This window comes from Triturus cristatus, chromosome 5_2 (genome assembly GCF_964204655.1).
Source record: "Triturus cristatus chromosome 5_2, aTriCri1.1, whole genome shotgun sequence".
NCBI lineage: Eukaryota > Metazoa > Chordata > Amphibia > Caudata > Salamandridae > Triturus > Triturus cristatus.
In genome coordinates this window covers 578372051-578399070 of record NC_140588.1, presented here as the reverse complement: position 1 = coordinate 578399070, position 27020 = coordinate 578372051, and the positions used below count along the sequence as shown (strand labels likewise).

Below are 27020 nucleotides of genomic sequence, written 5' to 3'. Positions count from 1 at the left end.
TGGACCCACAAGCCGCATCAAACCTCGTTTGACCGCTTCCATGAGCTAGGCATCCCTACCTCCCCCCTAATGGGTGGCAAGACACAGCCCCAACCAGGTGAATCACGAGCCACAATCCAGGACTACTTTACAGGCAGCATCAGACACTGCACCCCAGGCCTGCTTAGAGCCACACCCCACCGTACATACAGACCCAGAGAGAGAAAGGCCCAGTCACGTCTCCCCTCACCATGAGCCAAGCGGATCACCAAGGGCTCAGGCAACGGGGAATGTGGCGTAGTGCTGCACAGACAAATTGAGCATGCTGGTCACACAAAGAACATGGGCGTTGCTTCAAGGCTCAGCACTGGTCTCCAGCGCCGTATAATTAGGTCCCAGTGTCTGCTATCAGGAAGCGGGCACACCTCCAGGCACCAGAGCTAATTAATCACTGCGAGGAGGGGGGGCTTAAATATGCCTTCCCAAGCCGTCCGGACCCATGAACCCACAGCGTCCACCACTGTTCCACTGTTCGTCCTGACAGCCTCAATTGGCCTGGCCCGGCAGACCGCGAACGTCAGCACCCGGGGCCAGGTGTAGGACTGCACCTCCCAGCTCCCGCCGCACAGCAGCAACTGCGCAGCTCAGAACCACGCGCTCACCACTCCTCGGAGAAATCTGGGAGGTTTAGGCATGAATCGCTCGCCAGAGCTGGTCCCCAGATACACGGCAGGCGTTTGCGGTCCTATCAAACCGCTGAGCCCCAGCAAAAGCAGCAGTCGGGGCTTCGCGTATGTGGCATGGGCAGAGGGTCTCGCCAGCCGGGCTAACGGCCCACCTCCAAATCAGAGATCCTGTAGAAGATGGACAGGGCCCCACGCCGCGACCCGGTCTAGTCGCCGAGGATCAGGTTTCTCCTGCCCCTCGCCGTCTGCCTCACTGCACTGGGTGTAGCCACCAGCTATCGGACAGGCGCCGAAAATGCGACCAGCGCGTCCCGCAGCCGTCAGTCAGCCGCTCCGCCGGGTCACCGCCGTCCGATCTCGGCCTCACGACTCCAGGGGCGTACCAACAGCTGTAGCAGTTATCACTGGGCTTCAGCGTATCCAAAGATTGATGGATGGATCCGCTAAAGATAGGATAATTAACGGATTAATGTTGGGCTTCGGGAGCCTCGCTAAGGCACTCCGCCATGTTGGCCGGCTAAGCCATGACCCCCCCGACTTTTATTCTTTATTTTTTTTTGGCACATTGCCAACTAAGCAATGTCTTTTGAAACCACCTCTACTGTGAGTTCCATCTCTATTGAGGCTTGTTACTTACAAGAGCTTGGGAAGGGTTAGTTGGGTTAGTGGAGCGGAGCTATACATTGCTTAGTAGAGAGAATATTACCCAGCTACAGTTACTGGATCAATCACCAGGAGCGCCTTTACTTTCACCACATCTCTGTGCACCTTTTCTCTTCAGTTCAACCAGTGCAATTGTTTGCCTATCTTATTGAACCGTTCATGTATCATAGCCTGGGAGGCAATCCAGGTCTCACTGGACTTGCCAGTAAGGTGTTGGTGGTGCTTCGCTCAGTTAATTCAAAAAGAGAAGCTTTTGATGATATATTCCTCCGCCTCTCTTCTAGATCTGAAACATTTTTCTCTACGCACGCAATCTCCACAACAACACTGTGCCTAAGGTTTGACAAAAGTTGCTTACCTGCAGCAACAGTACTCTAAAACGGTATTCCCTCCAGATTGGTAAAATCTTGACCTACTGGCAGGCTAACCCTCAAACGTTTCAGCACATTAAAACAAACACACTGCAGAAAAATATAACAATTACTATTTAAAGTTCTTACAGGCCTTTGTGCACTCTTTTTTTCAAACTAGCAGTTTGCCTCTCTCATTTCCAGAGTTATTGGCACTAGGAGTCTACTCAGTTGAACTGCAACCCAACCTACAAACACGGGTAAGATTCAGACATTTATAATGAATTTGCAAAGAACACCCTTAAAAGACTACTACTTTTTAATATCACTGTCCTTTTTACAGCAAGGGGTCCTCAACTAGATGTAAAGCTCTTCCATACAGTATATAGCAATACTCACACTAGTGGTGATTATGTGAGGAAAATGAACATTTTGTGCAGTCAGGTTCCAAAGTGATGTTTCCGGCTCCTGCATATTAACCCTAGCATCGAAGTCCAGACACTAATGTCAGAAGAGATGAATGGACTTGAATGTAGCACCCTACCAGTTAAGTCTCCAGGACGATATGTCAAAAGAAGAACAACAGCTGCTTTATCCTCAAGTATATTTTAAAGAAATAAAGAAGTGCTCTATTCAGTTATCACATCACAGTGCACTTCTCACTTTTCTTAAACACATAATGCCAAAGCTGATAGATCGGTTTTGTTTTTTGTTAGGAAAATAACTGGGCGACTTCGTGTGTTACTCTCATCTGCCCTAGAAAAATATACCATAACGAAGTAGGAAACATAAGGCGTAAATTGAAAAATACTGCACACTAGATGCTTTTGACAATGGGCCTGTATTTTCTGTGCAGCTGTAAGAAATCTCATATCCGTTCATGCCTTTATATATGAACAAAAAAGTAGTACAAAAACCAGAAAGATCAAGGCATGCTTTCTAAACAAAACAAACATTGACATAGCCAATAGGTCTCGCTTTTGGGACCTTAGAAGTATTTAGTTATGCAGCACAATATCCTTGGAGCAACATCATCAACTGTTGCATGGCTAAACACTTATAAGGTCCCAAAAGTGAGACCTATTGGCTAGGCCAATGCTTGTTTTACTTGCACTGCATAAGTTAAAGTCCCAATATAGACCAGTGAGCTAATAAGTGTCATAAAAGAGCTGCATGCAACCTGCAAGGTATAAATTAGAGCGCTATGAATCTTTCCCCCAGTCTTTCATTATTAGAATGTTGCAAAAAGTTCTTGTAATTAAAGAGAACCGTCAACCATGGTGTAACTTGTGCTTCTCTAGACCAAACACTCAAACTATACTGTTTATCAGTATGGATGACATGTGACTCTTACACCTTGTAGTCCTCTGTCTTATGTAACATCCCTTTATACTGATTTACATATTTTGATTGATTGTCTCTGTAATGTGTGTGTGATGTAAAGTGCTCTGACACCCTACACTGGTATGAGTGGCGCTATAAACCTAATTAAATGGATCTGAGCGAGCAAGAGAGTGGTTATGGAGTCTTGAGGGGCACTGTTAAAGGGTGGTACTGAGGGAATCAGTAGCAAAGGTGGTCATTTGGGGGCGTCAATAAACAAACAAGCTGGCCCTAGATATAATAATATACGTACAGCTGACAACAAGCGGAGTGCTCTTCTGCAATGGCCAAATTCATACAACTGAATTTAATTACTTTCTGTCTTAGTGACTCCACTGTTGATTCAGCATTCGACCAGTATTAACAGGTTTGAGAGCAGCAATGAGCGCCCTGGCTGGCTGTAACTTGTATGTTTCCCCCATCTTCATTGCTTGATTTTACTCGTGAGAAAGTGTCACTCGTAGTCGTTTGAATGTCACACGTAGCAATCTGAAGCCTTGGCAGCTATGTCCATTGTTCTCATGAACACACTTTTCATACATTGACAGCTATGAAAAACTAAAATAAAATACCCAACAGAAGAAGAGACGTACGAACACAGAATGTGAGACTAGTTGAAAATAGACACGAAATGGAAGCAGGATGACGACGCCTCGTCAGGGGTTAGTAAGCGTTATATAAATAAAATTACAATTTGTAACATTCCGTGTCTGCCTTTTACTTCCGAGTTCAAGTAGCCCCCTCTGCTCTCAGCCACTCCGCAGCTCGCTCCGCCCCATCCCTACCAAAACAAAGCCGCCACCCTCCACTCCAGCCTACTTCCTCATCACTCTTGCTTGTAATGTGTAAAGACGCCTGCAGCGTCATTTGTCACTCAGCCTCTTTTAACCACCGCCGTTGTAGAAGAGCAGTTGCTGACCCTCCCTGAAAGCGGTCAGAAGTGGCACCATGCTGGGAGATCGAAGGCTGCTCTTCTACGGAGTCATGCTCTGTGTCCAGCGGGGGTTCTGCGCAGACCCAAGGGTTGCGCCCCCCACCCACGAGAATAGGTGAGTAAGAGAAGCCCGACGGCGAGACACACAGTTAGGGGCAAATGGTTTGCAAGCAGGGAAGCTTCAGTGTGAAGTCTGGTGACAGCAGTAGCAGAGGGGCAGCAGCGGTTAGACAAGGAACAGTGCCAATGCTTTAAGCAGGAGAAAACCAGAGGCAGGAGGAGACACTGGAGATTTCTTCACGAGGCACAACAAGATGACAAGGCAGCAATAGTGAAAGTGTAACAAGCTTTGGCCGCGTGGGAGGAGGGAGGGGGTAGGAGAGGGGATTCACGAGCGCTGTAAGGCTTTAATGAGCCATTACAGCAAGCCAGATAGCGAAAAATGCTACCGCCGGCCACAGCTTGCAGTGCATGTGCGTGAGTGGTGCACGTGCAGCAGTAATCACGCCATATGGCGCCTCTGCTCAAGCGCGCGCCCGCGCACATGCACTGCAAACTGTGGCCGGCGGTAGCATTTTTTAAGCCCTTACTTAAAGTCTCGCCAGACCAGCGCAAGCGCTGAGTCAGGCGAGACTAACAAAATGACTACATGAGAACCATCAGCAATGGGAACACAAATGGAACAGTGTAGCAGTTTAGTAAATAACATGGCTTTCCAGAGATCCCACTGAAGCAATGACAAACCATAAACAAAACCCATGAAAGCCAGTGCCTGAAGTGGGCTGACCAAAAGCCCCACTCTTCTGTGCTATTTCTTACACAGTATCAACACAAAAACTGCAAATAACACTATCTAATCAAGAAAAGAGAACAAAGATTACGTATTTAGATCCTAGCACTACATAGCCAGTATGCCTGTACCAGGGGATAAATCTGCTGCAGCTTTAAAGTCAGGCATCATCATTTTCGGATTATGCATCCTTTGTTTTAGTGCCACCCCACATTTCATCCCATTACAGTTACCAAACACAATCCAATTTGATTGGATTAACACCCTACAGCGCTTCTTCACTCACAGATAATGTATATCATTCTACCCCAGGCTACACACACCCAATATAATTAGCCTTTCCAAAACCGCAATTTCTTAAGGACAAACAGGGAAAAAAGTAAATTAAATGTCAAAGAGACCAATGTGAAAAGTATAACCTGTAAAGGGCTCTGTCCTGAAATCGCTATTTACAACTCAAAAATAAATGAAGAGGAGGCAAAGTAGGAATGCATATGCTCTGGTGAAAGCTACTAATTTTGGTTAATAATGTGCTCTAACTTGATATCTTCTGAAATGATGTGGTCTGGTGAAACATTGAAAACAATCTATCCAGATACAAGACAATGAAAACATATTTAGCAACATTAATTGCACAAACGCAAAGGTAAAGAGCTAGACTATTACAATACAGAAGAAAACTCTTTGCCTCTGTGGTACAGAAACTGTGAAATACATGGAAACATACCAACAACCCTTGAAATGAGTGTGAATGTGAGTTATTCCCATGTCTGCTTGACAACACCTGCGCTCCAAGAGTAAGCACCTTGATCAGATAAGACACTCAGAAGTGTACAGCACTTCTAAACTCTGCAAAGTAATATACCTACTACATAGGGAAGAAGCCAAGACTAAGCATAAACACAAACGTTGACATTGTGTGGTCAAGAATACATGTAAGAAACTAGGTATAAATTGGAGAGGGTGAATACACACCTCAAGTAAACACAACACTTTTCAAAGTAAAACTTTAAAGTCACTAAATTAACCTGAACTCAACCCCGGGTAGCTATGACATAAAGCAGACAGGCTTAACTGAAATGCAATATGTAAAGTGCTTATGTAGTGCTCAAGCAGTAAAGAAGTCAAAACGCAGAACCAAAAAAATTCCACAATGAAATAGAAAAATAGTCAAATTTAATAAAAATGACAAAAATTCAATATGGAGATAGGAATTTTTAAAGTTTTGAGTAGAAACGTTGCCAAGACGCACGGAGTGGCAATGATAGGCAATGGTGGGGTAGAGCAGGACATAGAAACAATTCAACACTGTCCGTGATGCAGCACTGACCGATACACCAACACGGTTCATCCTGGGCAAAAAGTTAACCTTCTGACTTTAGTCATTCAAGTACCAATTCACCACAGAAGTACACTTCTAAAGACCCCATCACCTCAAGGAAGGCACTCAGACTCATAGGGTGGAAAGCAGAGGCCAACATGAGATTCCAGTCCAAGTCCAGTTGCCAAGAAAATGTAAATTGAAGCTGGTTGTGTCCCTGTGGCTTTCACAAGAGGTCAGCTGTCCACTTCTTAGACCTGGGTAAAAGAGAGTGATCAGGTCCAGTCCACAAGGGCTCTTCTCAAATTGCAGACAGCAAGTTCAGCCCTCTTCTGATCATCTTCCGGTCCAGGAGTGTTCTGAGGTGGACACCCAGAGGAGGCACATTTATACCTGGGACGAATTAAGAGGTGGAAATGAACCATGAGCACGCCCTAACTAAAGGGGGTAAAGGTTACCCAGGCTAACCCTGCCCATTTTGGGTATTTTCAAGGTGATTAGAGTCTTCGGTCACACTTAATTTAGGTTCCGAGTAGTGTGTGCGGGGAGAATGTGCTATGATAATCCTACTGACCCCCCCCTTTCCACCTAACACTAAAATCCAGTTTGGCGCAGGTCCCGTACCCACAACAATCAGACAGTAGTCTGGAAGAACAAAGCTGAGCTCTTATCAACCAGACATTAGATACACACAAAGGGCCAGATTCAGAAAGGTAAACTTACACATTTGCACAAGTTTAATCTTTTTCGGCATTAACAAAACTGCAATTTAATAGTAAGTTTATGACTGCAGAGACTCCGCAGTTGGGGGAAATACTGCACAGATAAAATGATAGGCAGGGTACCTAGCGGGAGGAAACTTTTATTGAGCTTAATATTGTATTCTAGTGCTTTCCTATGGAACAGCCAACACTGGTACTGTGACAATAGCTTCTAGGGGTTTTTCACCATAAGCATATGTTTAACATTAAACTTTAACATGCTCTACTTTTAAATACCATCTGCTCCACTCCGCCTTATGGGTAAGTAGGGCCTTCTTAACATTGACTTAATATATAAAATGAGGATTGAGACCGTCAAAAAGAACTCTTTTGACGGGTTGAATCTGCAGTTTAAACATGTACAGTTGTGTTACACATTGCAGACATGCAGTCATGTTTTCCTCGTCACTGCAGTGGATGACAAGAGGTGCTGCAGCCTACTGGTGGCATTTAACCTACAGACCCTGTGTACACTCTGTACCATTGACTAGTGTGAGACGTTGGCCCGGTATAACCCGTCCACTAGTTATAGTGGGCACCCTGTACCAGTCCAAACAACCCTTTATTGTTTATAGGTTAAAAACAACCTTTATTGAAAGCTATCCTAGTGGTAGCTATGGAGAGCATCCTTCAGGCTAAATCTTGAAGGAACATAAAGCAGCTTGTTTTACCAGTCTATAATCTTTTGAGTGCCTAAATGAAAGACAATCACACCAGGTATATATATAAAATATATGTATTTATTTCTAAACCCACCCTCCTAGTCTCTTTATGAGGCTAGAGGTCAAAACACAAGTTACACTTCAAATATGACAGTAAAATAGCACAAATACACATCAGGCCCTAGGGGCGAGCCAAACCATATACTAAAATAGTGCTATAAGAACCACGACTTAGACACAAGGCCTAGAGCCTGTAGAAATCGCTGGGACCCCAAGGAACCACTCAAGGTAGTGACACAGGGGACCCACGTGGGCCGTGTGCAGTGTGAGAACACAGCCGCGAGCTCCCGTGAGCTTTGATGGGGAAAGTCGCGGATAGATTTTTAAAGATTAGGGACACTTAGAAACGAGTCAGGACCAAACCCTTTGGGACTTAGGAAGTTCTAGGGCCAACACCCACAGGAGCACCGGAGTACTCGTGTTACCTCACCCAGGGAAGCCAGGTGCATAGGTGTCAAATGTTGTCGTGTTGCGTCGTCTATTTCAATGGGAGCTGGCAAAGAAGTGCTGCTGCCAGGAAGATGCGAAGCGTCCGACGAGATCCAAGCCTGGATCGCAGATGAGAAGAACCTGAAAGCAGAGGGGACAGAGTCTGGGTCACTTGCCAGTGACCAGGAAGGCGATGAACAGATGCCCACCGATGTCGGGTGATTTCAGGTGAAGGAGGTGAAGCTTGACTCTTCAGCCACGAGGACCAGGAGGCGTCGAGGATGACCAGGAGCTGGATTCGAGCTGTCCCACGAAGGATGTCGAGTGCTGCAGCGTCGGTGCCCGGATTGGACACAACAAGCCTTGGCAACAGCAACCCAAGGAGAAAGATGCTTCGGTGCAGACCAGCAAGGTCTGAGGGACTCACCACTTGGTTGGGAGTCAGGACACGTCTGGAGCAACCAGGGAAGCCCAAGGAAAATCAAAGTTACCCCCTCAGGGACCCACCAGTCGACCGACCAGGGATCGCGAAGGGACCTCGAGAGGAAACAAAATGGCGGCCCACAGGTCACTTGGGGTGACTAGGCCGACAATCTTCGGTGGATCTTCTGCTCGAGGTGGGTGCAACAAGTAACCCCAAGCATGACTTCAAGAGACGTCGAGAAGTCAATGCACTTGCAAAAGTGCACGGTGACCAGGAGTTCCGGTTCCACGCTACTCACGAGGGCTGCGAGTCTCAGCTTTGCTGGGGACCCGGGTCGGCCTCTGAGATGTCAGGAAATCCTCTTCCTGGGCTGCAAATACTTCGGGTTCGGCGGGAGCTTCGGCGATGCAGACCAGCAAAATGCTTTGTTGGTGTCTGCTAAGCAGGGGAGTCACTCCTTGACCCCAAGGGAGATTTCTTCAGTCCTCTAGTCTTTAGTAGAGCGTCGAAGGTCCAGGATTCAGCTTCAGTTTCGTCCAGGGATATCTAAAGTTCTGGTTACAGAGGTTCCTTACTTATACCTAAGGAAGGGGTTGGACTAACTCTGGGGACCCACCTATGGGAGGGTTTAAAAAGAGGGGTGGCTACACCCATTTCCTTTGTCCACTTTCGCGCCAGAGCAGGGGCTGGAAGCCCCTAAACCGGTTTGAGCTGGACTATGCACAGGGACACCAAATGTGCCCCCAGTGCAGGACTTCAAAGCACTCAGAGTGCTCTCACCCAGCCCTAATACACATAAACCTGTCTGGGAGGTTATTACACCTCCCTGTGACAGGAAACCTATTGTCAGCAGCAGGAGGCCAGGCCCGTGTCTGTGGCTGCAGCATCCATTTTGTGATGCCAGGGCTCTATTAGATTTCTACCGGGTATACCAGTACCTCTAGGTCTCTCCCTCTAGAAAGGTGGGATCATATCCTCACATCAAGAACTGATGTGGGGGTAGGATTCCAAGGTGTTTGACACCAAACACGACATGTTTCCGTGCAGCCAGTCCAAAGTTAGCATTAACCGTTTAAGATATAATGCACTGAAGAGGATATGGTCAGGCTGCACCACTGACAACCCCGGAGAAGAGATTCCGACGGCTGCAGAGGGGCTTAGCTCATGCTTGGGCACCCTCTCACATATAACCAAGCACTCTGCCTTCAGGATTGTTAAGGCCTGCCATAGGAGTGACTGATAGGTTTGTATGTGCAGTGAAAGGTGAGGTATAGTGAACATATACCTCAGTAAGGGGTGCATGCACCACCTTACCCAGGCCGCAGTAGCAGGCCTGTCGTGTCATTTTGGGTGACTTTCCAGGGGTGGTATAATACATGCTTCAGCCCCTGGTAGGCCTCTGGGGTACCTATGCCCTGGGTACATAGTATACCATATACTAGAACTCACAAGGGTACCTCAGGATCCAATCTGTGGTGTACCTAAAGTACATGCAATCAATTTAGAGAGGAAGCAGCTAGGCTGGGGCCCTGACTAGCAGGGTCCCAGCAAGACTAAAGTCTAAAGGGGGGGGGCGGGTGGGGGGGTAAACATGTGATGCAGATCCTACTCTCCTACAACTAGTGATTTCAAGGTATGTTGAAGATGCCAATTAAGGGTACACCAATTTCATCATCTTTAGGATGGGTCACAGTTACAGCTAGTTAGCAGTTCTAAGGCCAAGAAAAAAAGAAAAAAAACAGTCAAGGCAAAGACCTGGATTAATACCACACAAAAGATTATCATTTTCAACAATACAGAAATTAAATTAAGGAATTTTGTAAATCAGAAAATGAACCAGAAAGCAAGTGACAAAGTAACCAATCAGGAAATTAACCAAAACAGAAGTGAAAACCTAAAAACAAAACATTAAATGAATAGCAAACTGCCAGAAGAATAACACAAAATAGTGAAGAGAAGAAAAGAGGTAAAAGAAAGCAAAAACTAATAGCTACATAAAACAACTTGAGCTCATAACAATTAAGAAAAACAATGGACATTGTACTCCTAAAACTGAAGTCATACACGAAAAATGACAAGAGATAAGCCACAAAAAGAGCCAAACATAGATAAGAAGAACACATTCTCTTAATTTATTTGCATAGTTAATTAAAACCGTTGCAATACAAAATAGCTTACTTCATATATCTTGTATTTATAAATCTTTTTAAGTCTGTGTTGTAATCAACCAAGTGAGAAGGCAAGTTTCCTAGCCATGTTATTTTTGATTTTGCACATATCATTTATAAGTTTAGGTACTTAATTCCAGTATCTTCAATGACTGTGCCAGAATTCTGTAAAAAGTGCAAAGAAAATATTTAGGCTTGAATAAAGTGCATTAGTGCCAAAAAGGGAGCATCCTCTTTAAGCCTCCGTGTTCGACTTGCACCTGTTTATAGACAACTAAAGTTGTTAATAACTATTGTGCTGGCATTTTCTTTCGCATAACCTCAGGATCTTTACAAGACAACAGTTCAGGTGTAGTTCATTAGGAGCAAAGATACTTAATTCCAGTCCTTACTTCCCTTCACTAGTTATGCCCATGTTCAGTTAGAAGTGCATTCTCTTCAATCAGGAAAACATTGGTCCTGAAAGATCTCTTTAATTTATTCACCACCAACAACAAAAGATCAAAAAGTGACTCACTGTTGCCACATCTAAAAGCCCCAATGTTAGCTGCCATCCGAGCTGAAATGAAATCTCTGGAATAATTACTGGTCTCTGCATCAACTAAACACTGTATCATTAAAGAAACACTTGACTCAATGGAAAAGAAAATTGTTGAAAATTATAGACAGTTTTGAGAGATTCCCAGAGTGAGTACAAGAAGTGGAATTTGACATCACACAATTACAAAGAGCACATGAAGACCCTGCAAATGGAAACTAGGGGCACAACAAATGAGCAGAAAGGATTACCTTCTTGACCAATTTCCTATGGAAGCTCCTTAACCTCTCAACTCATGTACAATAGCAGCTTGTGCTCTTTAACACCGCGCTCCATATCCGTACCCAATGTTTAATTTCGGTGCAATCACTAACACACCAGCTACTATAAATCCCGAGACCTTTGTGTTCTTAGTTCAATTAATAATAAAGGGTTTCTTTGTTTTGGATGACAATGTATATGTAATCTTGAATGATAGGACCTTAGAGATGCAGACATTGTTCCTTCGGTAGTACTTTAATTTTCATAGACCCACGTGATTGGGGATTGGTGGAGCACAAATAAAGACTCGAAAATGGAGCCGTAGACAAACTGTCCTGTTTTTGAAAGGGCGAGACGCTACGTACATTTATTTATGGTGAGTTAAGTTGATGGAGAACATGATGTGTTTGATATTAGAAAATAGTAAAGTATTTTTGTTTTGTGGACTCGGGATGACAATGAGGTTTAGACACAAATGTACAACTTAAATTGGTTGTCGTTTAATGTGCCAATGTTTTTTCATGTCTGTTTTTTTTATGAGAACAGCATAAAATATAAACAACTTGGCTTCCCTCTGAAGTGAATGGATGGTATTATATATTCCTTTCACAAAGGAGATTTACAGATAGCATACATATTGATTAAACGATATGACAGACTTTAAATTTCCTATAATATGATGCCAATGTCTTGGTAACCCAACTTGGAGATGGGCATGCCATCGACCTGCAAAAAGGATGAACTAATTTCAAGATGGCAGAAATTATCGCTAGGGCAAGACACTGAATCTTAGCATTGCGGTCATAATCATTAGGCCGCTATATTTGTAAGAGGATATGGTGGTTTTTAATTACATGCAACACGATGCACCTGCTTCAGTGTCCCGGATGAATGATGGGATTTAGCAATAGATAAGTGAAATGTGACGGGACATTCTCAGTTTCTAGAGGGAATAATTAAATATGATGTGACTAGCTTGGACGTAACATTGTGTTTCCAAAGGATGGGTAGACATGGCAGACACTATCGCTAAGGCGATATATTAAAGTGAAAATGGTTTACATGTTTCAAACTTTAAAGTATGTAAGGGGTTATTTGTTGTGTAAAGATAATGGTTTTTACTTTAAAGGTGTTCTTTGAGGTGAAAGGCTGAAACAACATTATGCAATCTTCTCCCCCCAAAAATTATTTAAAAGATGCCATGTTTTATTGCATGACATGAAGAATTTTGAAGCACAATTTAGACTAAAAGGATTCTAAGAGAGGGGTCATTGTTGCTAAGAGAAGAGATGTATAGTGTATATCACAGGTCACCTGTGATCCTGGCAAAAAGGATAGTATAAAGCACAAGTGCTTGGGTCTGGAAATCCTCCATGAGTATAGCTTAGAACACTCTTGGCATTTGGAATGAAGAGGTGTATAAAAGCTAGTTACATAGAATGATTTTGTAAAGTTATAACTCTGGAACTGTTAAGTGGGACCTAATTTAGTTTATTTCTCAATAGGCAACAAGAAATGTACATATGAGTCGCCAAAGAAAGTAGAACAAAATTTGGATATGTAATGTATTCCAAACATGGAGACGTAAATGTAATATTACCAATATTAGGTGTGTGAAAGTGAGTAAAGTGAGTATAATGGTGTATAAATGGGGGGCGATATTTATATAATTTTTTTGAAATATTTAATGAAATATTGACTTGAAAAAATTATATGGTTAAGAAAAGTATGCTTTCTCTGTTCACTCAGATCAAGTAACGAATTGAGAAAAAACATATAAGAAAATGCAAAGTGGAAGAGAGAAGTAAAATATCTGGGAAACTTATAAATAATAAGGATAAAATGTTGCATTTAAAAAGATCACTATATATAACTTTGTATTTGATGTTGTTAATAAGACGTGGATTAAACATTGGAAGCCCCTGGATTATAAGGATAGGTTACATTCTCACTGTGTGTTCTGGTTTTTGCTACGGCGGAGTCATTTGTTTAAGAAATGTTGTTTAAAATATGCTTTTAGTAATTGCTTGTAAATTTATTTAATAAAGTCCCAATGAGGAAAAAACGCACTGCCAGCAAAGAAAATTATTGAAAGGGTTAAATTCTTAAAGATACTTTGGAAAAACTATTAGATTGAAAGATATATGAAAATTAAAGGACATCTCTTAATTTATGTTTATTTGTGAATGGAGTTATGTTGTGCAATAAATGAACTCAAAATGTTTTGGACTATGATTGCTGGGTGCAAACTAATGTTGAATTAACGTCTCAACTTCTGAAGAATCCAACATCCAGCAATGTCGCCGCCAAAGCCCCTTGTCTCCAATGTTAGATTAAAAGCAAGAGGCACTATCATTACTTTCTCCAGCATACACAAGAAAACATAATGCTTGACGATGCCAAGACAAAAAAGAACATTCCATGAAAGGGCAACAGCTCCCAGTACCAGCAAAAGCAACACCAGAAAGTAAATGACTACAGGCAAAGCCAATAAGTCTGGCCTTGGCCAGTTGATGTGATGCCTATTTATTTTTTCTTGCAAGCATATGCCACACAAATGAAATCAACTACATCTAGGATCTATACTCTTGCAATAATAAACTGATTTTTTGAAAAAAGTAACCATTGTAAATAATTTTAATAGAACAGTATCAGTGCTTCCTAGCAAGCAAGTGTACTTAGAACAGATGCAGAAATACTTTAGTTTTAATGTATATCACAGACAAATTCTTATTGGAGAAAAAAAGGGTACTATTAATTTTGAATTATGATAACCTGACGTTTTCATAAACAAGGACTAAAAACATTAAAGGATAAAAATAATAGAAAGAAACATTGGCAATATACTGTACTTGCCACCCAACCTTGGTATTGAAATGTAGTTCTTTTACATGCATGTGCACATTAGTTGATCAGACAAAACATCATCACTCTTGCTCAAGAGCGCCACTGCCTAAAATGTGCTGACCTACTGCATTATGCTGCGTACTTTGTTGGGTAGAAGCAATAATCCCAGAGAAGGGCCAATGCATAACGAGGGCTGTCCCAAAGCCCCTCTCTATGTGTTTTTTGTTTACACAAGGCTTGCAAGACAATTACAGCGCTCTCTCTAGGCCAGACTTAAATTGATTTCTGGCAATTAGACCAAATATGAATCACCACAATTTAACATCTTGAATACTATACCCAGAGAAATGTAAAATCACTCTCAGGTATGTAACCAACTAGATATTATTACAAGAAATTGAAACCTGGTGGTTTGGCGTTACCGGACATACGCCTCTACTATTTCGCTGCTCAGATGTTTCCTATTAATGACTGGATATTTGAGAACAAAGATGACAACAAGCAATATGGATTGAGTTGGTCCACATTGAAAACCAGAAAACACCTGCACATTTTTATGGAAATAAGGTCTCTGAGTTTTTGCTGCTGATTTTGAGAACTCCTGTTGAGTGTTGGTTTAAAGCTTTTAGGTGGACATCATGGATGAAGAAACGGACTAAACGATCGCAATGAATGCTTTGGAAAGTTTTTTCAGCATGGGAAATAATTGGGATATCTACAATGGGGGTTGTCTGTGTCTCTACACACATTAAATCACATACTGACCTCCGTACAAAATTTGAGCTAATGAAGTCTCAAGTCTTGATTTTTGCACTTGCGTCATCCTCTAGAGAAGTATAAAGATGCCCTAAATCCTATTCCGAACTTTAACTCAATGCAGGCTAAATTAGCCTTGGAACAAATGAAAACAAAGGGTAATTCAAGGCTGTACTGAGCGCTGGTGGTCAACGTACCTACTCCTAATACTGAGGAGTAGATAGACTGCCGACTTGGGTGTACTGAAGAGGACAACTAGACTGAGGCCAAAATGACACCCAGGACCCTTGCAATCTCAACGAGATTGCACCTCCTTCAGTTTAAATTCTTCTACAAAGTGTACTATACCCCAGAAATATTGTACAAAATGGAGAGTTCTTCCAGTGGCAGCTGTACTAGATGTCTAACAATGAGGAGACGTTTTTTTCCATATAATCTGGGGCTGCCCTAAAATACAAACGTTCTGGTTGGCGTTCCATATAACACTCCATTGATTAGCTTCCTGATAAATTTAGAACTCAAATGTACTATTCTGGGCATATCAAACAATCAGGACAGCTCGGTGGGTAACAAACTATTGTTGCATACTGCTATCTCATGGCCAAAAGAAACAATGCTAGGCAGTGGAGGGCAAGTAATGTTACTATGGTCTCTGAGCGGCTTAGGGACATGGGCGCTGGTGGAAAAATACATGTACAGGAACCAGGGTGCCCTGGTAAACATAATAGAATATGGGGTAAATGGCTGGACCATTTCCAAGATGTTTTGCTCCCAAATCAGAGTACAGCGTGCCAATAGTGGGTACCCACTTGCCTGCTCCCGTCGCACTTCACTTTGAATCTGCCTGGTTCTGTTCCTTCTCTTGAATACCAACAAAATAATCAACCTCAAAAAACGATTTCAGGCAAGTCTCTGCTGTCTTTATTTCACAATTATTTAGGGATGTCTGTGTCCAACTATGATGCATCTTTTGGGCATCTCAACCCATCATATTTATCATCATCCAACATAGCAAACTTGTCTGGTATGCCAATGCATTCATTTTACCCAATGGGACCCTTCTTCAGAGGTCTGTGTAAATGAACATAAAAAGTCCTATAAGTATGTTGTGCACCAAATGCAGATCACTACATCAATTAACAAAAGAAAGTGTTTAACAATGGGACGAGGAACACCGTGGTTGGGCTCATTATTGAGCATCTTCTAGAATAACTTGTTCAGCAAATCTTTCCAATATAACCACCAGTGAAACCAAAAATATTCCAAAAGATGCACCCGTCTTGTACGTGCATTGTACTCCACGTCATGAGTGAAAACAGTGAAACACTGTGTATTTACCAAACAATATACAAATCACAATGCCATGCTGTGTGTTCAGCCTTACAGCGTTCCTAAGTGGTCCAGTTTTAACTAAGTGATTCAGTCTCGCCTACAGCTAGTATCAATGCCGTAAGCACACTGACTCTCCGTCTTGTTCTTAGAAGGCATAGTGGAGACTACATAATAGAAATATCCATGAGATTTTTAGTTAAGTTGCATTAGCACCTCCATGCAAAAAATGATGTTATGCTTTATACGGTACTCGGAGCAAACTTTGGCGTTAGTCTGGATCAGAACGCCAGATAATCTCACACTGGCATTTCTGGAAAGAAGCAGTCCACAAGAAAAGGGTCATGAAAAATAAACAAAAACATGTAAAGTTTAGCTACGCTTGACTGCTTTATAATATCAATCAATCACAGATCTTTATTTCGGCACAGTGGCCATAAAAGCACATTAAAAAGTAATTACATGGAGGAGGAGCCTAGCGCGCAACCAAGATGGCCGCGTAGGTGCGAGGCTCCCGAGGACCTCCGCAACCTCCTACGACTATCCTGAATTTATCCTGTCTCGGATGAGGGGACTGTGTTGGTGAGCCTGAGCTGAGGTGGCACTCGTTTCCCGTTGTCAAATCGGACCTCGGACACCGGAGTGAGACCGATTGAAGTCTGCGGCCTTCTCCTCGCCAGACCCCGGATTTGCGCTGAGGGGTGACCCAGTGACAAAGTGAACAACAGCGGCGGGCCGGGCCTGGCGAGTCGCGTACCCCGCACTTTCGCTTTCGCACCCCCTTGCCGTCTCTGCAGGGTTGGGTCGCGGGGCTCTTTGTGTTGGTGTGGCCTCGCTGGGAGACTCTGCCTGCCCGCCGGCTGTGACTCACCCCGCCGATCTGGGGTGGCCCCCCCCGGAGCTTGTGGCCCTGATTGCCTGCCCTTCACGACGTGGCTGGTGCGACCGGGGGACTGGTGGCCATGGCCACGAAACAAGCTGGAGACCGGGCAAAGACCAAGTCGACCCGGCGTGGCACCACCCATCAGGCCAATAGTATGGACCGCTATACCCTCCAGAAGGGATCTCCCGGCGGACCGCACAAGTCCCCTGAGGGCCCTCCTGATGCCCCGGACCTGCCCACGGATCTGACTCTGCGGGATGTCATGGGCGCCATTGCCGAGATGAAGGCCTCGGTGGGCCAGCGGTTCGACACACTGGCACAGAAGATCGACTCGGTCCTCGTGGATGTTGGCCTGGTGAGGGCCGATCTTTCCAAGACCAACGACCGAGTTGATTCTTTGGCCCACACCGCATCGGGCCTTACTACTGAGGTGGCGGCACTACAAACAGAGGTGCGCCGGCTTAGTCAGGCGAGCACGCTTATGGATCGGCGCCTGGAGGACTCCGAGAGTCGGGCCCGGAGGAACAACATCCGCATCATCGGGGTGCCCGAGGGACGGGAGGAAGCGGCGGCGGACCTATTTGTGGAGGACCTGATCGCTACCCATCTCCAGCCACGGGGGCTGAGTAAATTCTTCGCGGTGGAGCGGGCCCACAGGGTTCCCGGGGGAAGGCCGAAGGTCGGAGCCCCTCCGCGACCTCTCATTGCCCGGATTTTCAACTTTCGGGACAGAGACGCTATCCTGCAAGCCTCCAGACTGCATGGGCCGGTTAAGCTTGACAATATGGAGGTGAACTTTTACCCTGATTTCACCCCAGCGGTCCAGAAGCAGAGACTGAGCTTCCTAGGCGTCAAGCGCCGTCTTCGGGACCTGAACCTTAAATACACTATGCTCTTCCCAGCCAAGCTGCGAGTGGAGGTAGAGGGTCGCACGCACTTTTTTGATCGTCCCGAAGCGGCCGGAGACTGGCTGGACACTCTGTCTGGGGATCGAGGGGGCGGGGGGGGGGGGGGGGCGGCGGGGGGAGACGGCACACTGGATCGGGACTGAGGGGGTAATATTGGGCTTCACTCTGGACAAAAATGATGCCACTTTCGATTAAGCGTCTGTCTGTATAATTTCCCCTCCTATGGAGGTTGTGTGGGGTCTACTGGGGGTTCTCCTTCCTCCTCTAGGGGGTTTAGCTAGTTTTACTATATATATGGGGCGACAGGCACACTGCACGTTGGGGGGGCTGTTCGGGCTCATGCAGGGGTGCAGGGAGGGGGGAGTTTTGTTGGGGTGGGTGGGCAGGGATGGGGGGGTGTTGTTCGTTTTTACCACAAGGCAAAAGTATCATTGTGTTAGCTCTATAGTGCTCTCGGGGGGACAAATGGTGGCTTCTGTCTATGATGGGGGGTAGGGAACTAACTCTATTGTCCTGGAACGTGAATGGACTGGGGGACAGGATTAAACGTGGTGTGGTCCTGCAGTTCTTGAAGCGAATCTCGCCCAATGTAGTTTTTCTGCAGGAGACACACCTCATTGGCAACTCCTTCTGCGCCATGAATCGGCGTGGCTATCGCCTAGTGGCCCATTCGGGCTTCACGTCTGGCTCAAGGGGTGTGGGCATCATGGTTAAGAACTCGCTCCCGTTGGAGATTGATGAGGTGCTCCATGACGACAGGGGACGTTACACGGTCTTGGTGGGAAGGATGGAGGGCAAAGTGGTCGTTTTTGTGTCCGTATACGTCCCGCCGGGGCTGCAGTCGACTACCTTTGCGGACCTGGGGCGCCTCCTCCTTGGCCTTCCGGGGGGGATTCTGGTGGTGGGGGGGGGATTTCAATGCGGTGGTTTCCGGGACTGTGGCTCGTCAGCCCCCTAGGGACCTCCCCCGGGCCCAAGCGTGGCTATCTGGCCTATTGGACACTTTGGGATTGGTGGATTGCTGGCGTTTAAAACATCCCACGCAGCTACAGTATACCTTCCATTCGGGGGCCCATGGTAGTCTCTCACGACTAGATTATGTCCTGGTCCCGGCGGCCTATGTTGGGCGGGTGGGAGAGGTGCGCCATTTGGCACGGGGTATCTCGGACCATTCCCCGCTCCTGTTACACCTGGATCTTTTTCCGAGGGGTGAGGGTAGGGTGGTCCCGATCAATCCCTGGTACCTGCGCGACCCCACCATTCGCGCTGAATTGATTAAATCCCTCCAGCGCTATTTTGACGAGAATGTGGGGTCCGTGCCTTCGGCTGTCTCACTGTGGGAGGCATTCAAGACAGTACTACGAGGAGAGGCCCTGTCCCTTATTTCCCACACCCGGAGGCGCGAGCGGGAGGAGGTGACCCGGGTGGAAGCTGAGATAGCCGAGTTGGAGGGTAATCTAGAATGTGGGGTGACGGATGCCGTATTACATGTTCTCCAACTCAAGCAAGCGGCCTATAGGGCCCTCGTCACGGAGGCTGCCAGGGGCCTCAGTAGAGAGCAACAGGGGAGACTGTATGATGTGGGTGATAAGGCTGGTAAATTGATTGCGTGGCTGGACAAAAAGGAGAGAGCGAGTCGTGTAGTCCCGCTGATTGAGAAAACGGACGGTGTGTGTGTTACCGAGCCGGAAGAAATTGTCTCCTGCTTCGCGGATTATTTCCGTGGGGTGTATTCCCCGGTGTCTTCTCGCTCTGAAGAGGATTCCCGTGCCCTGCTCAGGGATATCGCGCTGCCTTCCCTTTCGGAGGAGGACAGAGTGTCGTTGGACGCCGCTCCAACCTCCGACGAAATCGCCCTCGCCATACGTTCGGTCGCTTCCGGCAAGTCCATGGGTCCTAATGGTCTCCCCATCGAGTTGTACAAGTTGCGACCGGATACGCTGGCACCACATCTCCGATCGATGTTCCTGGAGGCTCACTCGGTGGGCTCCCTCCCGCTGGACCAGCGTCTGGCTACAATCGTGGTTATCCACAAGGAGGGGAGACCTCGGGACCGGGTTACATCCTATCGGCCCATTTCGCTACTGAACGCGGAGCCCAAAATTCTCGCCAAGGTCCTGGCCAATCGGCTGGTCGGCGTGGTGGGCGACCTGGTTCACCAGGATCAGTCCGGCTTTATTCCCCATCGTAACACGGCCCTTAACTTGCGGCGTTTGCATGGGGTGCTCGCACGTGTTCAGTACATACGGGAGCCGGCCATTTTGGTGTCCTTGGACGCCACCATGGCGTTTGACACACTTGAATGGCCATACATCTGGGCGATGCTTGCGAAGTTTGGCTTTGGCGCAGGGTTCATCAGTTGGGTCAAATTGCTGTATTCGGGCCCATTGGCGCAGGTGGTGGTGAACGGTAGAGTATCGGCTCCGTTCGAGCTGGGCCGGGGCACGCGGCAGGGCTGCCCCTTATCGCCGCTCCTTTTCGCGCTTGCCTTGGAGCCCCTGGCCGAGTGGCTGCGGTGGGAACCTTCTATTCGTGGTCTCCGCTGGACCCCCGAGTATGAGGACCGCGTGTCTCTATATGCTGACGATATTCTCCTGTACCTGGCTTCCCCACGTAAATCACTGATAGTACTGGTTGATGTTTTGCATTCATTTGGTCGTAACTCCGGCCTTGTCATCAACTGGGCTAAATCGTGCGTGTATGTTCTCTCTGGGGAGGCTCCTATTCTCCCGCGGGGCTGTCCGATCCAGATCGCCCCGCAGGGATTTCGGTACCTGGGTGTCTTCATTACTCTGGACCCGGAGGCCCGGTATGATCGGAACTTGCTTCCCCCCCCCTCCAGCGCCTGAAGGAAGATGTCACGCGCTGGCGGCGCTTGCCGCTTTCGCCGCTCGGCCGGGCGGCATTGTTTAAGATGATGTCTCTGCCGCGTTTCCTGTACGCTTTGCAGAATACTATGGACCTCGTCCCAGCGCGCTACTTCCGCGAGGTGGAGAGTTTGCAGCGCCGCCTGTTCTGGGACGGGAGGCCGCGTATCGCCCTGGCGAAGCTGACGCTCCCATGGTATGACGGAGGGATTGCCCTCCCGGATATCAAACGGTACTATTGGGCCTCCCAGCTGACTGCGATTAATCACGGCCTGTACGGGCCCGCCTTAAACCCGGCATTCGAAATGGATAAGATGCTACTCCCGGGTGGGGACTATAATCGAGCGCTCTACTCCAGCGCGCCCGACGCTCGGCTGACCGGCCCCACGCGTGTCATGGTGCGAGTGTGGCACGCGGCTAATGTGGCGATGGGGTGGAAGGACCGTCTGACCCGGGCATCACCACTATACGCGTCCGAGCAGTTGGGCTCCCTGTGGACCTCGAAGGGCTTCGAGAAGTGGGACATGATAGGCATCAGCAAAGTGGGGGATCTCTGGACGAGGGGAGGATTTAAAACGTTCGAGATGCTGCAGGCGGAATTCCAGTTGCATGACAGGGAGTACTTTCGGTATTTGCAGATCCGTCATGCACTGGGCTCCGTCTTCCCAGACGTTGCATCCATCCCGGAGTATTACCCCCTGGAGGATAGAGTGCTGGATGGACACGTTCCGGACAGCACGATCTCACTGATCTACAAAAAACTGATCAATGACCGCTCGGGATTGCTGGCTGCCCTTCGTGAGGCTTGGGTTGCCGATGGACTGGAGCTGGACGACGAGGACTGGACCTCTGCGGTGGCCTCCCCGAAAGAGGTGGCCATACCGGCCCGCCTTCGCTTCGTCCAGCTCAAGATACTCCACAGAATCTACATGACGGGGCCAAGGCTCCTGCGTATGGGCTATGCTGTGGACGGGTTGTGTAAGCGTGGGTGTGGCGCTTTGGGGACCTTTCTGCATATATTGTGGGAATGCCCGGAGGTGGAGCGATTCTGGCGTGGTGTGCATGAGGTCCTGCGTGTGGTTACGCATGTGGTGCTGCTACCCGAAGCGAGGAGATGCCTGTTGAATGTGTGGGAACCTACCGACTACTCGGCGCCACAGACGTGGTGGGTGACTCTGGGATATATGGTGGCCAAGCGCGATATTGCTCAACTGTGGGGATCCCAGAGGTCCCCGACTGTCTCGGCCTGGAAGGAACATATGGATTGGTGCATGTTTCGGGAAAAGGTGGTGTATGTGGCGAGAGGTAAGCCTGGGACATGGGTGAAAGTATGGGGCCCCTGGAACGCCTACCGCGGGGGAATCTGTGCTCCGCCGTTATTGCCCGATCCGTTGCCTGCCCCATCCCCTTAGCCGACCCATCTTCCTTGTTCCGGGCATTGAGTTTACCCAGCCCTAGTCCCGATCTCTTCCTCTTCTTGATACTCCTATGGACTGGTAGGGTCCCCCTCTCAGGGGAGCACATGCTGCTATTTCTGATTGTGGATTGCCTTGTGGGTTTGTTTTTCTGGTTGTTCTTTCAGTTTAAAATGAAACCGTACAGTGGGGTCCGGATGGTGTGGCTATCAACGCTGCTAACTCTTGTGCATCTTCCTCAGCCGCAACACACGCTCTACAATGTGTATCATATGCTCCTTTTGTCTGCTAGCGGCCGGCCGGAAGGTTGTAGGCCCATCTTTGTATATTTTTTGAGTTTTGTAATAAACGGTTAAAAAAAAAAAAAAAAAAGTAATTACATAAAAATGTATAAAAGCACAATCTGTCAAGATATTATAATTCCCCTAGGAATCTATGAGCACAATATTTTAATGTATTAAAATTCCATTGAATTCTCAGTTGTCTATCAAACGGCTCAAACCAGTTTCTGATTTGGGAGTTCCTAGGTATACCTAGCGTAAGAGCCTGGGCGTTATGGTCACCGTCTTGACTGGGTATTTTTATCATGTCAATGAGATGTGGCCATAACTTTAAATCCAACAGTATGTAATCTAATTAGCTGGTATTGTTTATACGATTAAATGCGTAATTACCAATTTTGTCAGAGCTTGATCTTCCATTGCAGGCACGAAACCCCTGATTTAAAATGAGTGCATTGATTTGGACTGCCATGAATGACCATTTCTCGATGAGAGGGATTTCTAGCTCTGGGATTGACCGAAAAGTGTCCTCATTTGTCGTGATGGCCTAACTATCAATACTCAAGGGTTCAAATTGACAGTTGAAGTCACTCCTCATAATTTTCTTTGCTTTAGCTGAAAACGCGGCTAGATGCGCATTTAGAAGATCTAAAACAAAGGATTAGGTTTTATTCCCAATGGGTCTACAGTACACATTATATATATAATAAATTGCATCCGGGGAAACAGTCAAGCTAATGCATAAAATGTCGGGGGAATCCACCTTGATCTCCCTTAGCATGCCTGTTATGGTAGGTCTAACCCAGATTGTAAGTCCCAGTGATGGCCTGTAGTTACAACTTCTTTACAGAAGTTTACATAACCTACACAATGGAGGGTCTTCAAAGACTAGGTCTCCCGAAAAAGGCAAAAGTCCTGCTGTTCTAAAAAAGAAAGTAAGCGCACCACTGTGGACAATTTAGTTTTGAAGCCAGACCTGCTACGTTCCATGAGATGAGCTTTGTTAATGGGCCCATTGCAGTGGAGGCAACCATTAATTAATCAGTGGCTGTTGTTGCTTGGCACGTTGTCACTACTACTTCTGGTTTTTGTGCTGGAATTAGAAGGCCCCTAATAACGCCCGGCAATGTTATAGATCACCACAAAATGGCAAAATGGATATTCACAGAGGGCTGCAAAACCTTCTCCCTCATGAGTATTAAGACAAGTCATATTTCACAACCCTCTGTGAAATGCTGCCAATAAAGGGATGGAGGCCTGTGAGGGGTCATTCCCTGCGCTGACTTTCAGCGTATCTCAATATTAAAAACATTTTTTAAAAAGAAGTCTGTGTTCCTCAATGTGAGAGGCACAGTTCAAACAAACATGTTGACATGCATGAAAGACATTGGGGAACTGAAGGGGGGCTGGGGGGCGGGAGTATGTGGTGATGCCTTAGAAGGCGCTCTGCTTGAAGGCCACCAATACGATTCCCAAAGGGAAAGCTGTCCCATGGAGATAGATTCCCTTTTTCAAATCAATTACGGTTCCAGCTTGGGAGTCAGTAAATGATCAATGGTTTGAAATTGTATCAGCAGTCATAAAACATTAGATACATTTCATTTCGACTCAAAATTAGGAGGGGCGTCTTGAACGCCCCTTCCTAACATCATAGAAATGAGTCAGAGAAACCATTTAAAGAGTTGAAGACTTTCCCAACTCGCAAAAAGAGTTTAGTACATTGCTGTCAGAAATAAGATGAATTTGCGATCAGCAGATTGACAACATTTAAAATGTTACTTACATCAGGCCCTATATTCCTACCAGCAAACTGTCCACATATCCTCAACTGCAAGGGATATGTTCAAATAAAAGAAAAAGAAAACAATGATGTAGAGAATCTAATGTTAACTAGCTACTAAATTTTATTTATTGTGTACAGGACCGCAATTTCATTACACTGAAACAAATAAAATGGTGGCCTTAGATATGCATGCCAGATGCTATTCTATTTTTCCATGAATATGACTTTTACTCACTTCTGGATGAAGATGTGATGGCCTCATCTGTTGTTTTAACGAAACTGCAACGGATCTCTTCTTTAATCAGTCTGTTTTTCACAGGGTGTGGACCTGATGTCTCTGTCATTTCAAACAAAGATATTGGGAACAAAAGTTATTTTATTTTTTTTATGCACATGATCCACGTCTATTTCTTTAATCATTATACCTAGGACTTTGACTTCAGAAGTGCTCTCACTGACATGAATTGTCTTTTTGAATTATTCAGTTGATATTACTGAGTCCAGGAAAGCGGTCTATGAGAATGCCAGAAAAGAGACCTTTTCCAACTTAAAAAACAAGCATTTACAATGCAATTGGTCTCGCATTTGTGAGAGTTTAACCTACTGGCATTGTAAATGGCAAAACCTTTTATTTTATCTATGTTGATAATTAACACAAATAAAAGCCATGGTCATTTACAATGCCAATAGATCAAACTCTTGTAAATGCGACACCCATTTCATTTAGAAGAAGCGACCAACATTGTCCCAGGCTGATTGGAAAGTGAAATCGTGCATGGCGTGCGGATTGTTGCGGGAAATTATGTGGTGCCTGAAATATGTGAAACTCATTAAAGAAAATGGTGCTTACGGACTAAATATGACGTACCGTGAAGTAAAAGGGCCAGAGTTCGTGGGAGGTTACAAATGAAGACAAGGCAGTACTAAGGAGGGACTAATAATCCTACTAACTAATCAGAAGCCAGCATTTGCAAAGGACAATGACAGGCAAATGAAAAATATGGGCAGAGTGGGTGGAGCTTCAAGTCCATACTCAAATACAGCATGCCTCGCAAGAGAACCCCCCCATACAGAGAGATACTGATCCATCTTATGCAGCTATGCCCCCCCCTGCACACACAAAGATACGCTGTTGATCCCAACACTGCCATGGCCTCTCGCTCACTGACACAGGGCTCATCACCACTCCAGCCACACAATGCCTACCATCAGAAGCGTTTGACTGTGCCCAACGAGGACTCAAATCAACACTACATTACCTCCCACAACACTGCCCTAGTCTCTTTACCCAACCACGTCCCTCTCTCCCACATCACCCAACCCCCGACACCAGCTCACCTGGCCCGCACAGAGGACTGTAGGGGTTGTAGCAGGCACTGTCCTCCGACCTCCTGAAATCTGACAGCCCAATAGCGCCTTGAGCTCGGCAGGAAGAGCTTGCACAGTAGCCCCTGGGTGGAGGCGGGCAAGCTGCCCACCCACAGTTCGGCCAAGCGAGGGAGCAGCGGGACACAGCCCCGCATCATAGCTCCTTTGGATTCCACAGCCCCCAGGAGCGCCTCCAGGGTCTGTAAGCGCTTGAGGAGCAAGTAGGTGAGGGCTTTCGGTTCAGGGTTTGGCGCAACACGGGACCTTGGGGAATCCATGGAGGGAGACTAGGGGATGCCAGGGTGTGGGGGATCAAGAGAGTTGTCCTAGAAGAGGCAGCATGTCACCGTCCTGTCCGAGTCCTCCGGGCTCGGTGCTGCGCCTCTGTCCAGCACTTTGGGGGTCAATGATGTTTCTCTATTGTCTGTTTCAGAGGTGTCCCCAGTCCACCCCCCCAGGAGCCCCCGAGTGGCTTCTATGATGCCCCCAAGAGATCCCAGCAGCACCTGCATTCTGCCCCAAGTCGGTCCCAGCAACGGCACCGTGCCTGGCCCTGGGGCTTGCAGAGCAGCCCCATGACACCCCCCGGCCCGATACTCCCCCTGCTTGCAGCACTCTGCTTCTCTAAAGGCACCAGACCAGACTGAAGCATTTGGACCTGAAAATGCAACGAGGATCCGGAGTTGCTTTCTCCTCGTTCCTCCCCCGGCTCCGGCCACATTCTTTCCAAACAACTGCCACAGTGTTTCCAACCGCCTCTGGATCGGGATATCAAAAGTGCGAAAACATTCACTGTAACCACCAGCAGGAGGAGCACCAACAGCGATCCAGACATCATCGGCTGATACGGCTGGCTTAATTTGTCCTTGTAGAAGTGGACTAGAACCCAAATATCACTTCTAGAAGTTTATATTAGACCCAGGTCTTCTTGCCTAGATAAAATCCTTACCTTTTTCCTAAATATATTTCCCGGTTGATGGGTAAAATTTCCCCAGTTGAATATGTCAAAATGTAGTTCCATACAAGCAGTGGAAAGAAAATCTGCCCAGGGATTTTTGCCATTTGTAAAATGTTCTTTCAGGGTTGCTTTCATAGAGTTTGGAGGCGCTGCAAAGATTCCTCGATAAGAACGGATGATGGATGCCCAGTGTTCATAGGATTGTTTATTTAGGCT

The 27020-nt window shown here is 46.4% G+C and overlaps 1 protein-coding gene across 5 annotated transcripts in view; it reads right to left on the bottom strand.

Annotated features, from left to right (window-relative positions):
• The window catches only part of LOC146829023 (uncharacterized), a 308530-nt gene that overhangs the window by 130885 nt on the left and 150625 nt on the right, over nucleotides 1–27020 (bottom strand). For all 5 annotated transcript variants that reach the window (XM_085607655.1, XM_085607653.1, XM_085607656.1 and 2 more), the window contains exon 6: nucleotides 24714–24815. In XM_085607655.1, coding sequence (XP_085463781.1) covers nucleotides 24714–24815 — 102 coding nt within the window. The remainder of the gene's footprint in view (nucleotides 1–24713; nucleotides 24816–27020) is intronic.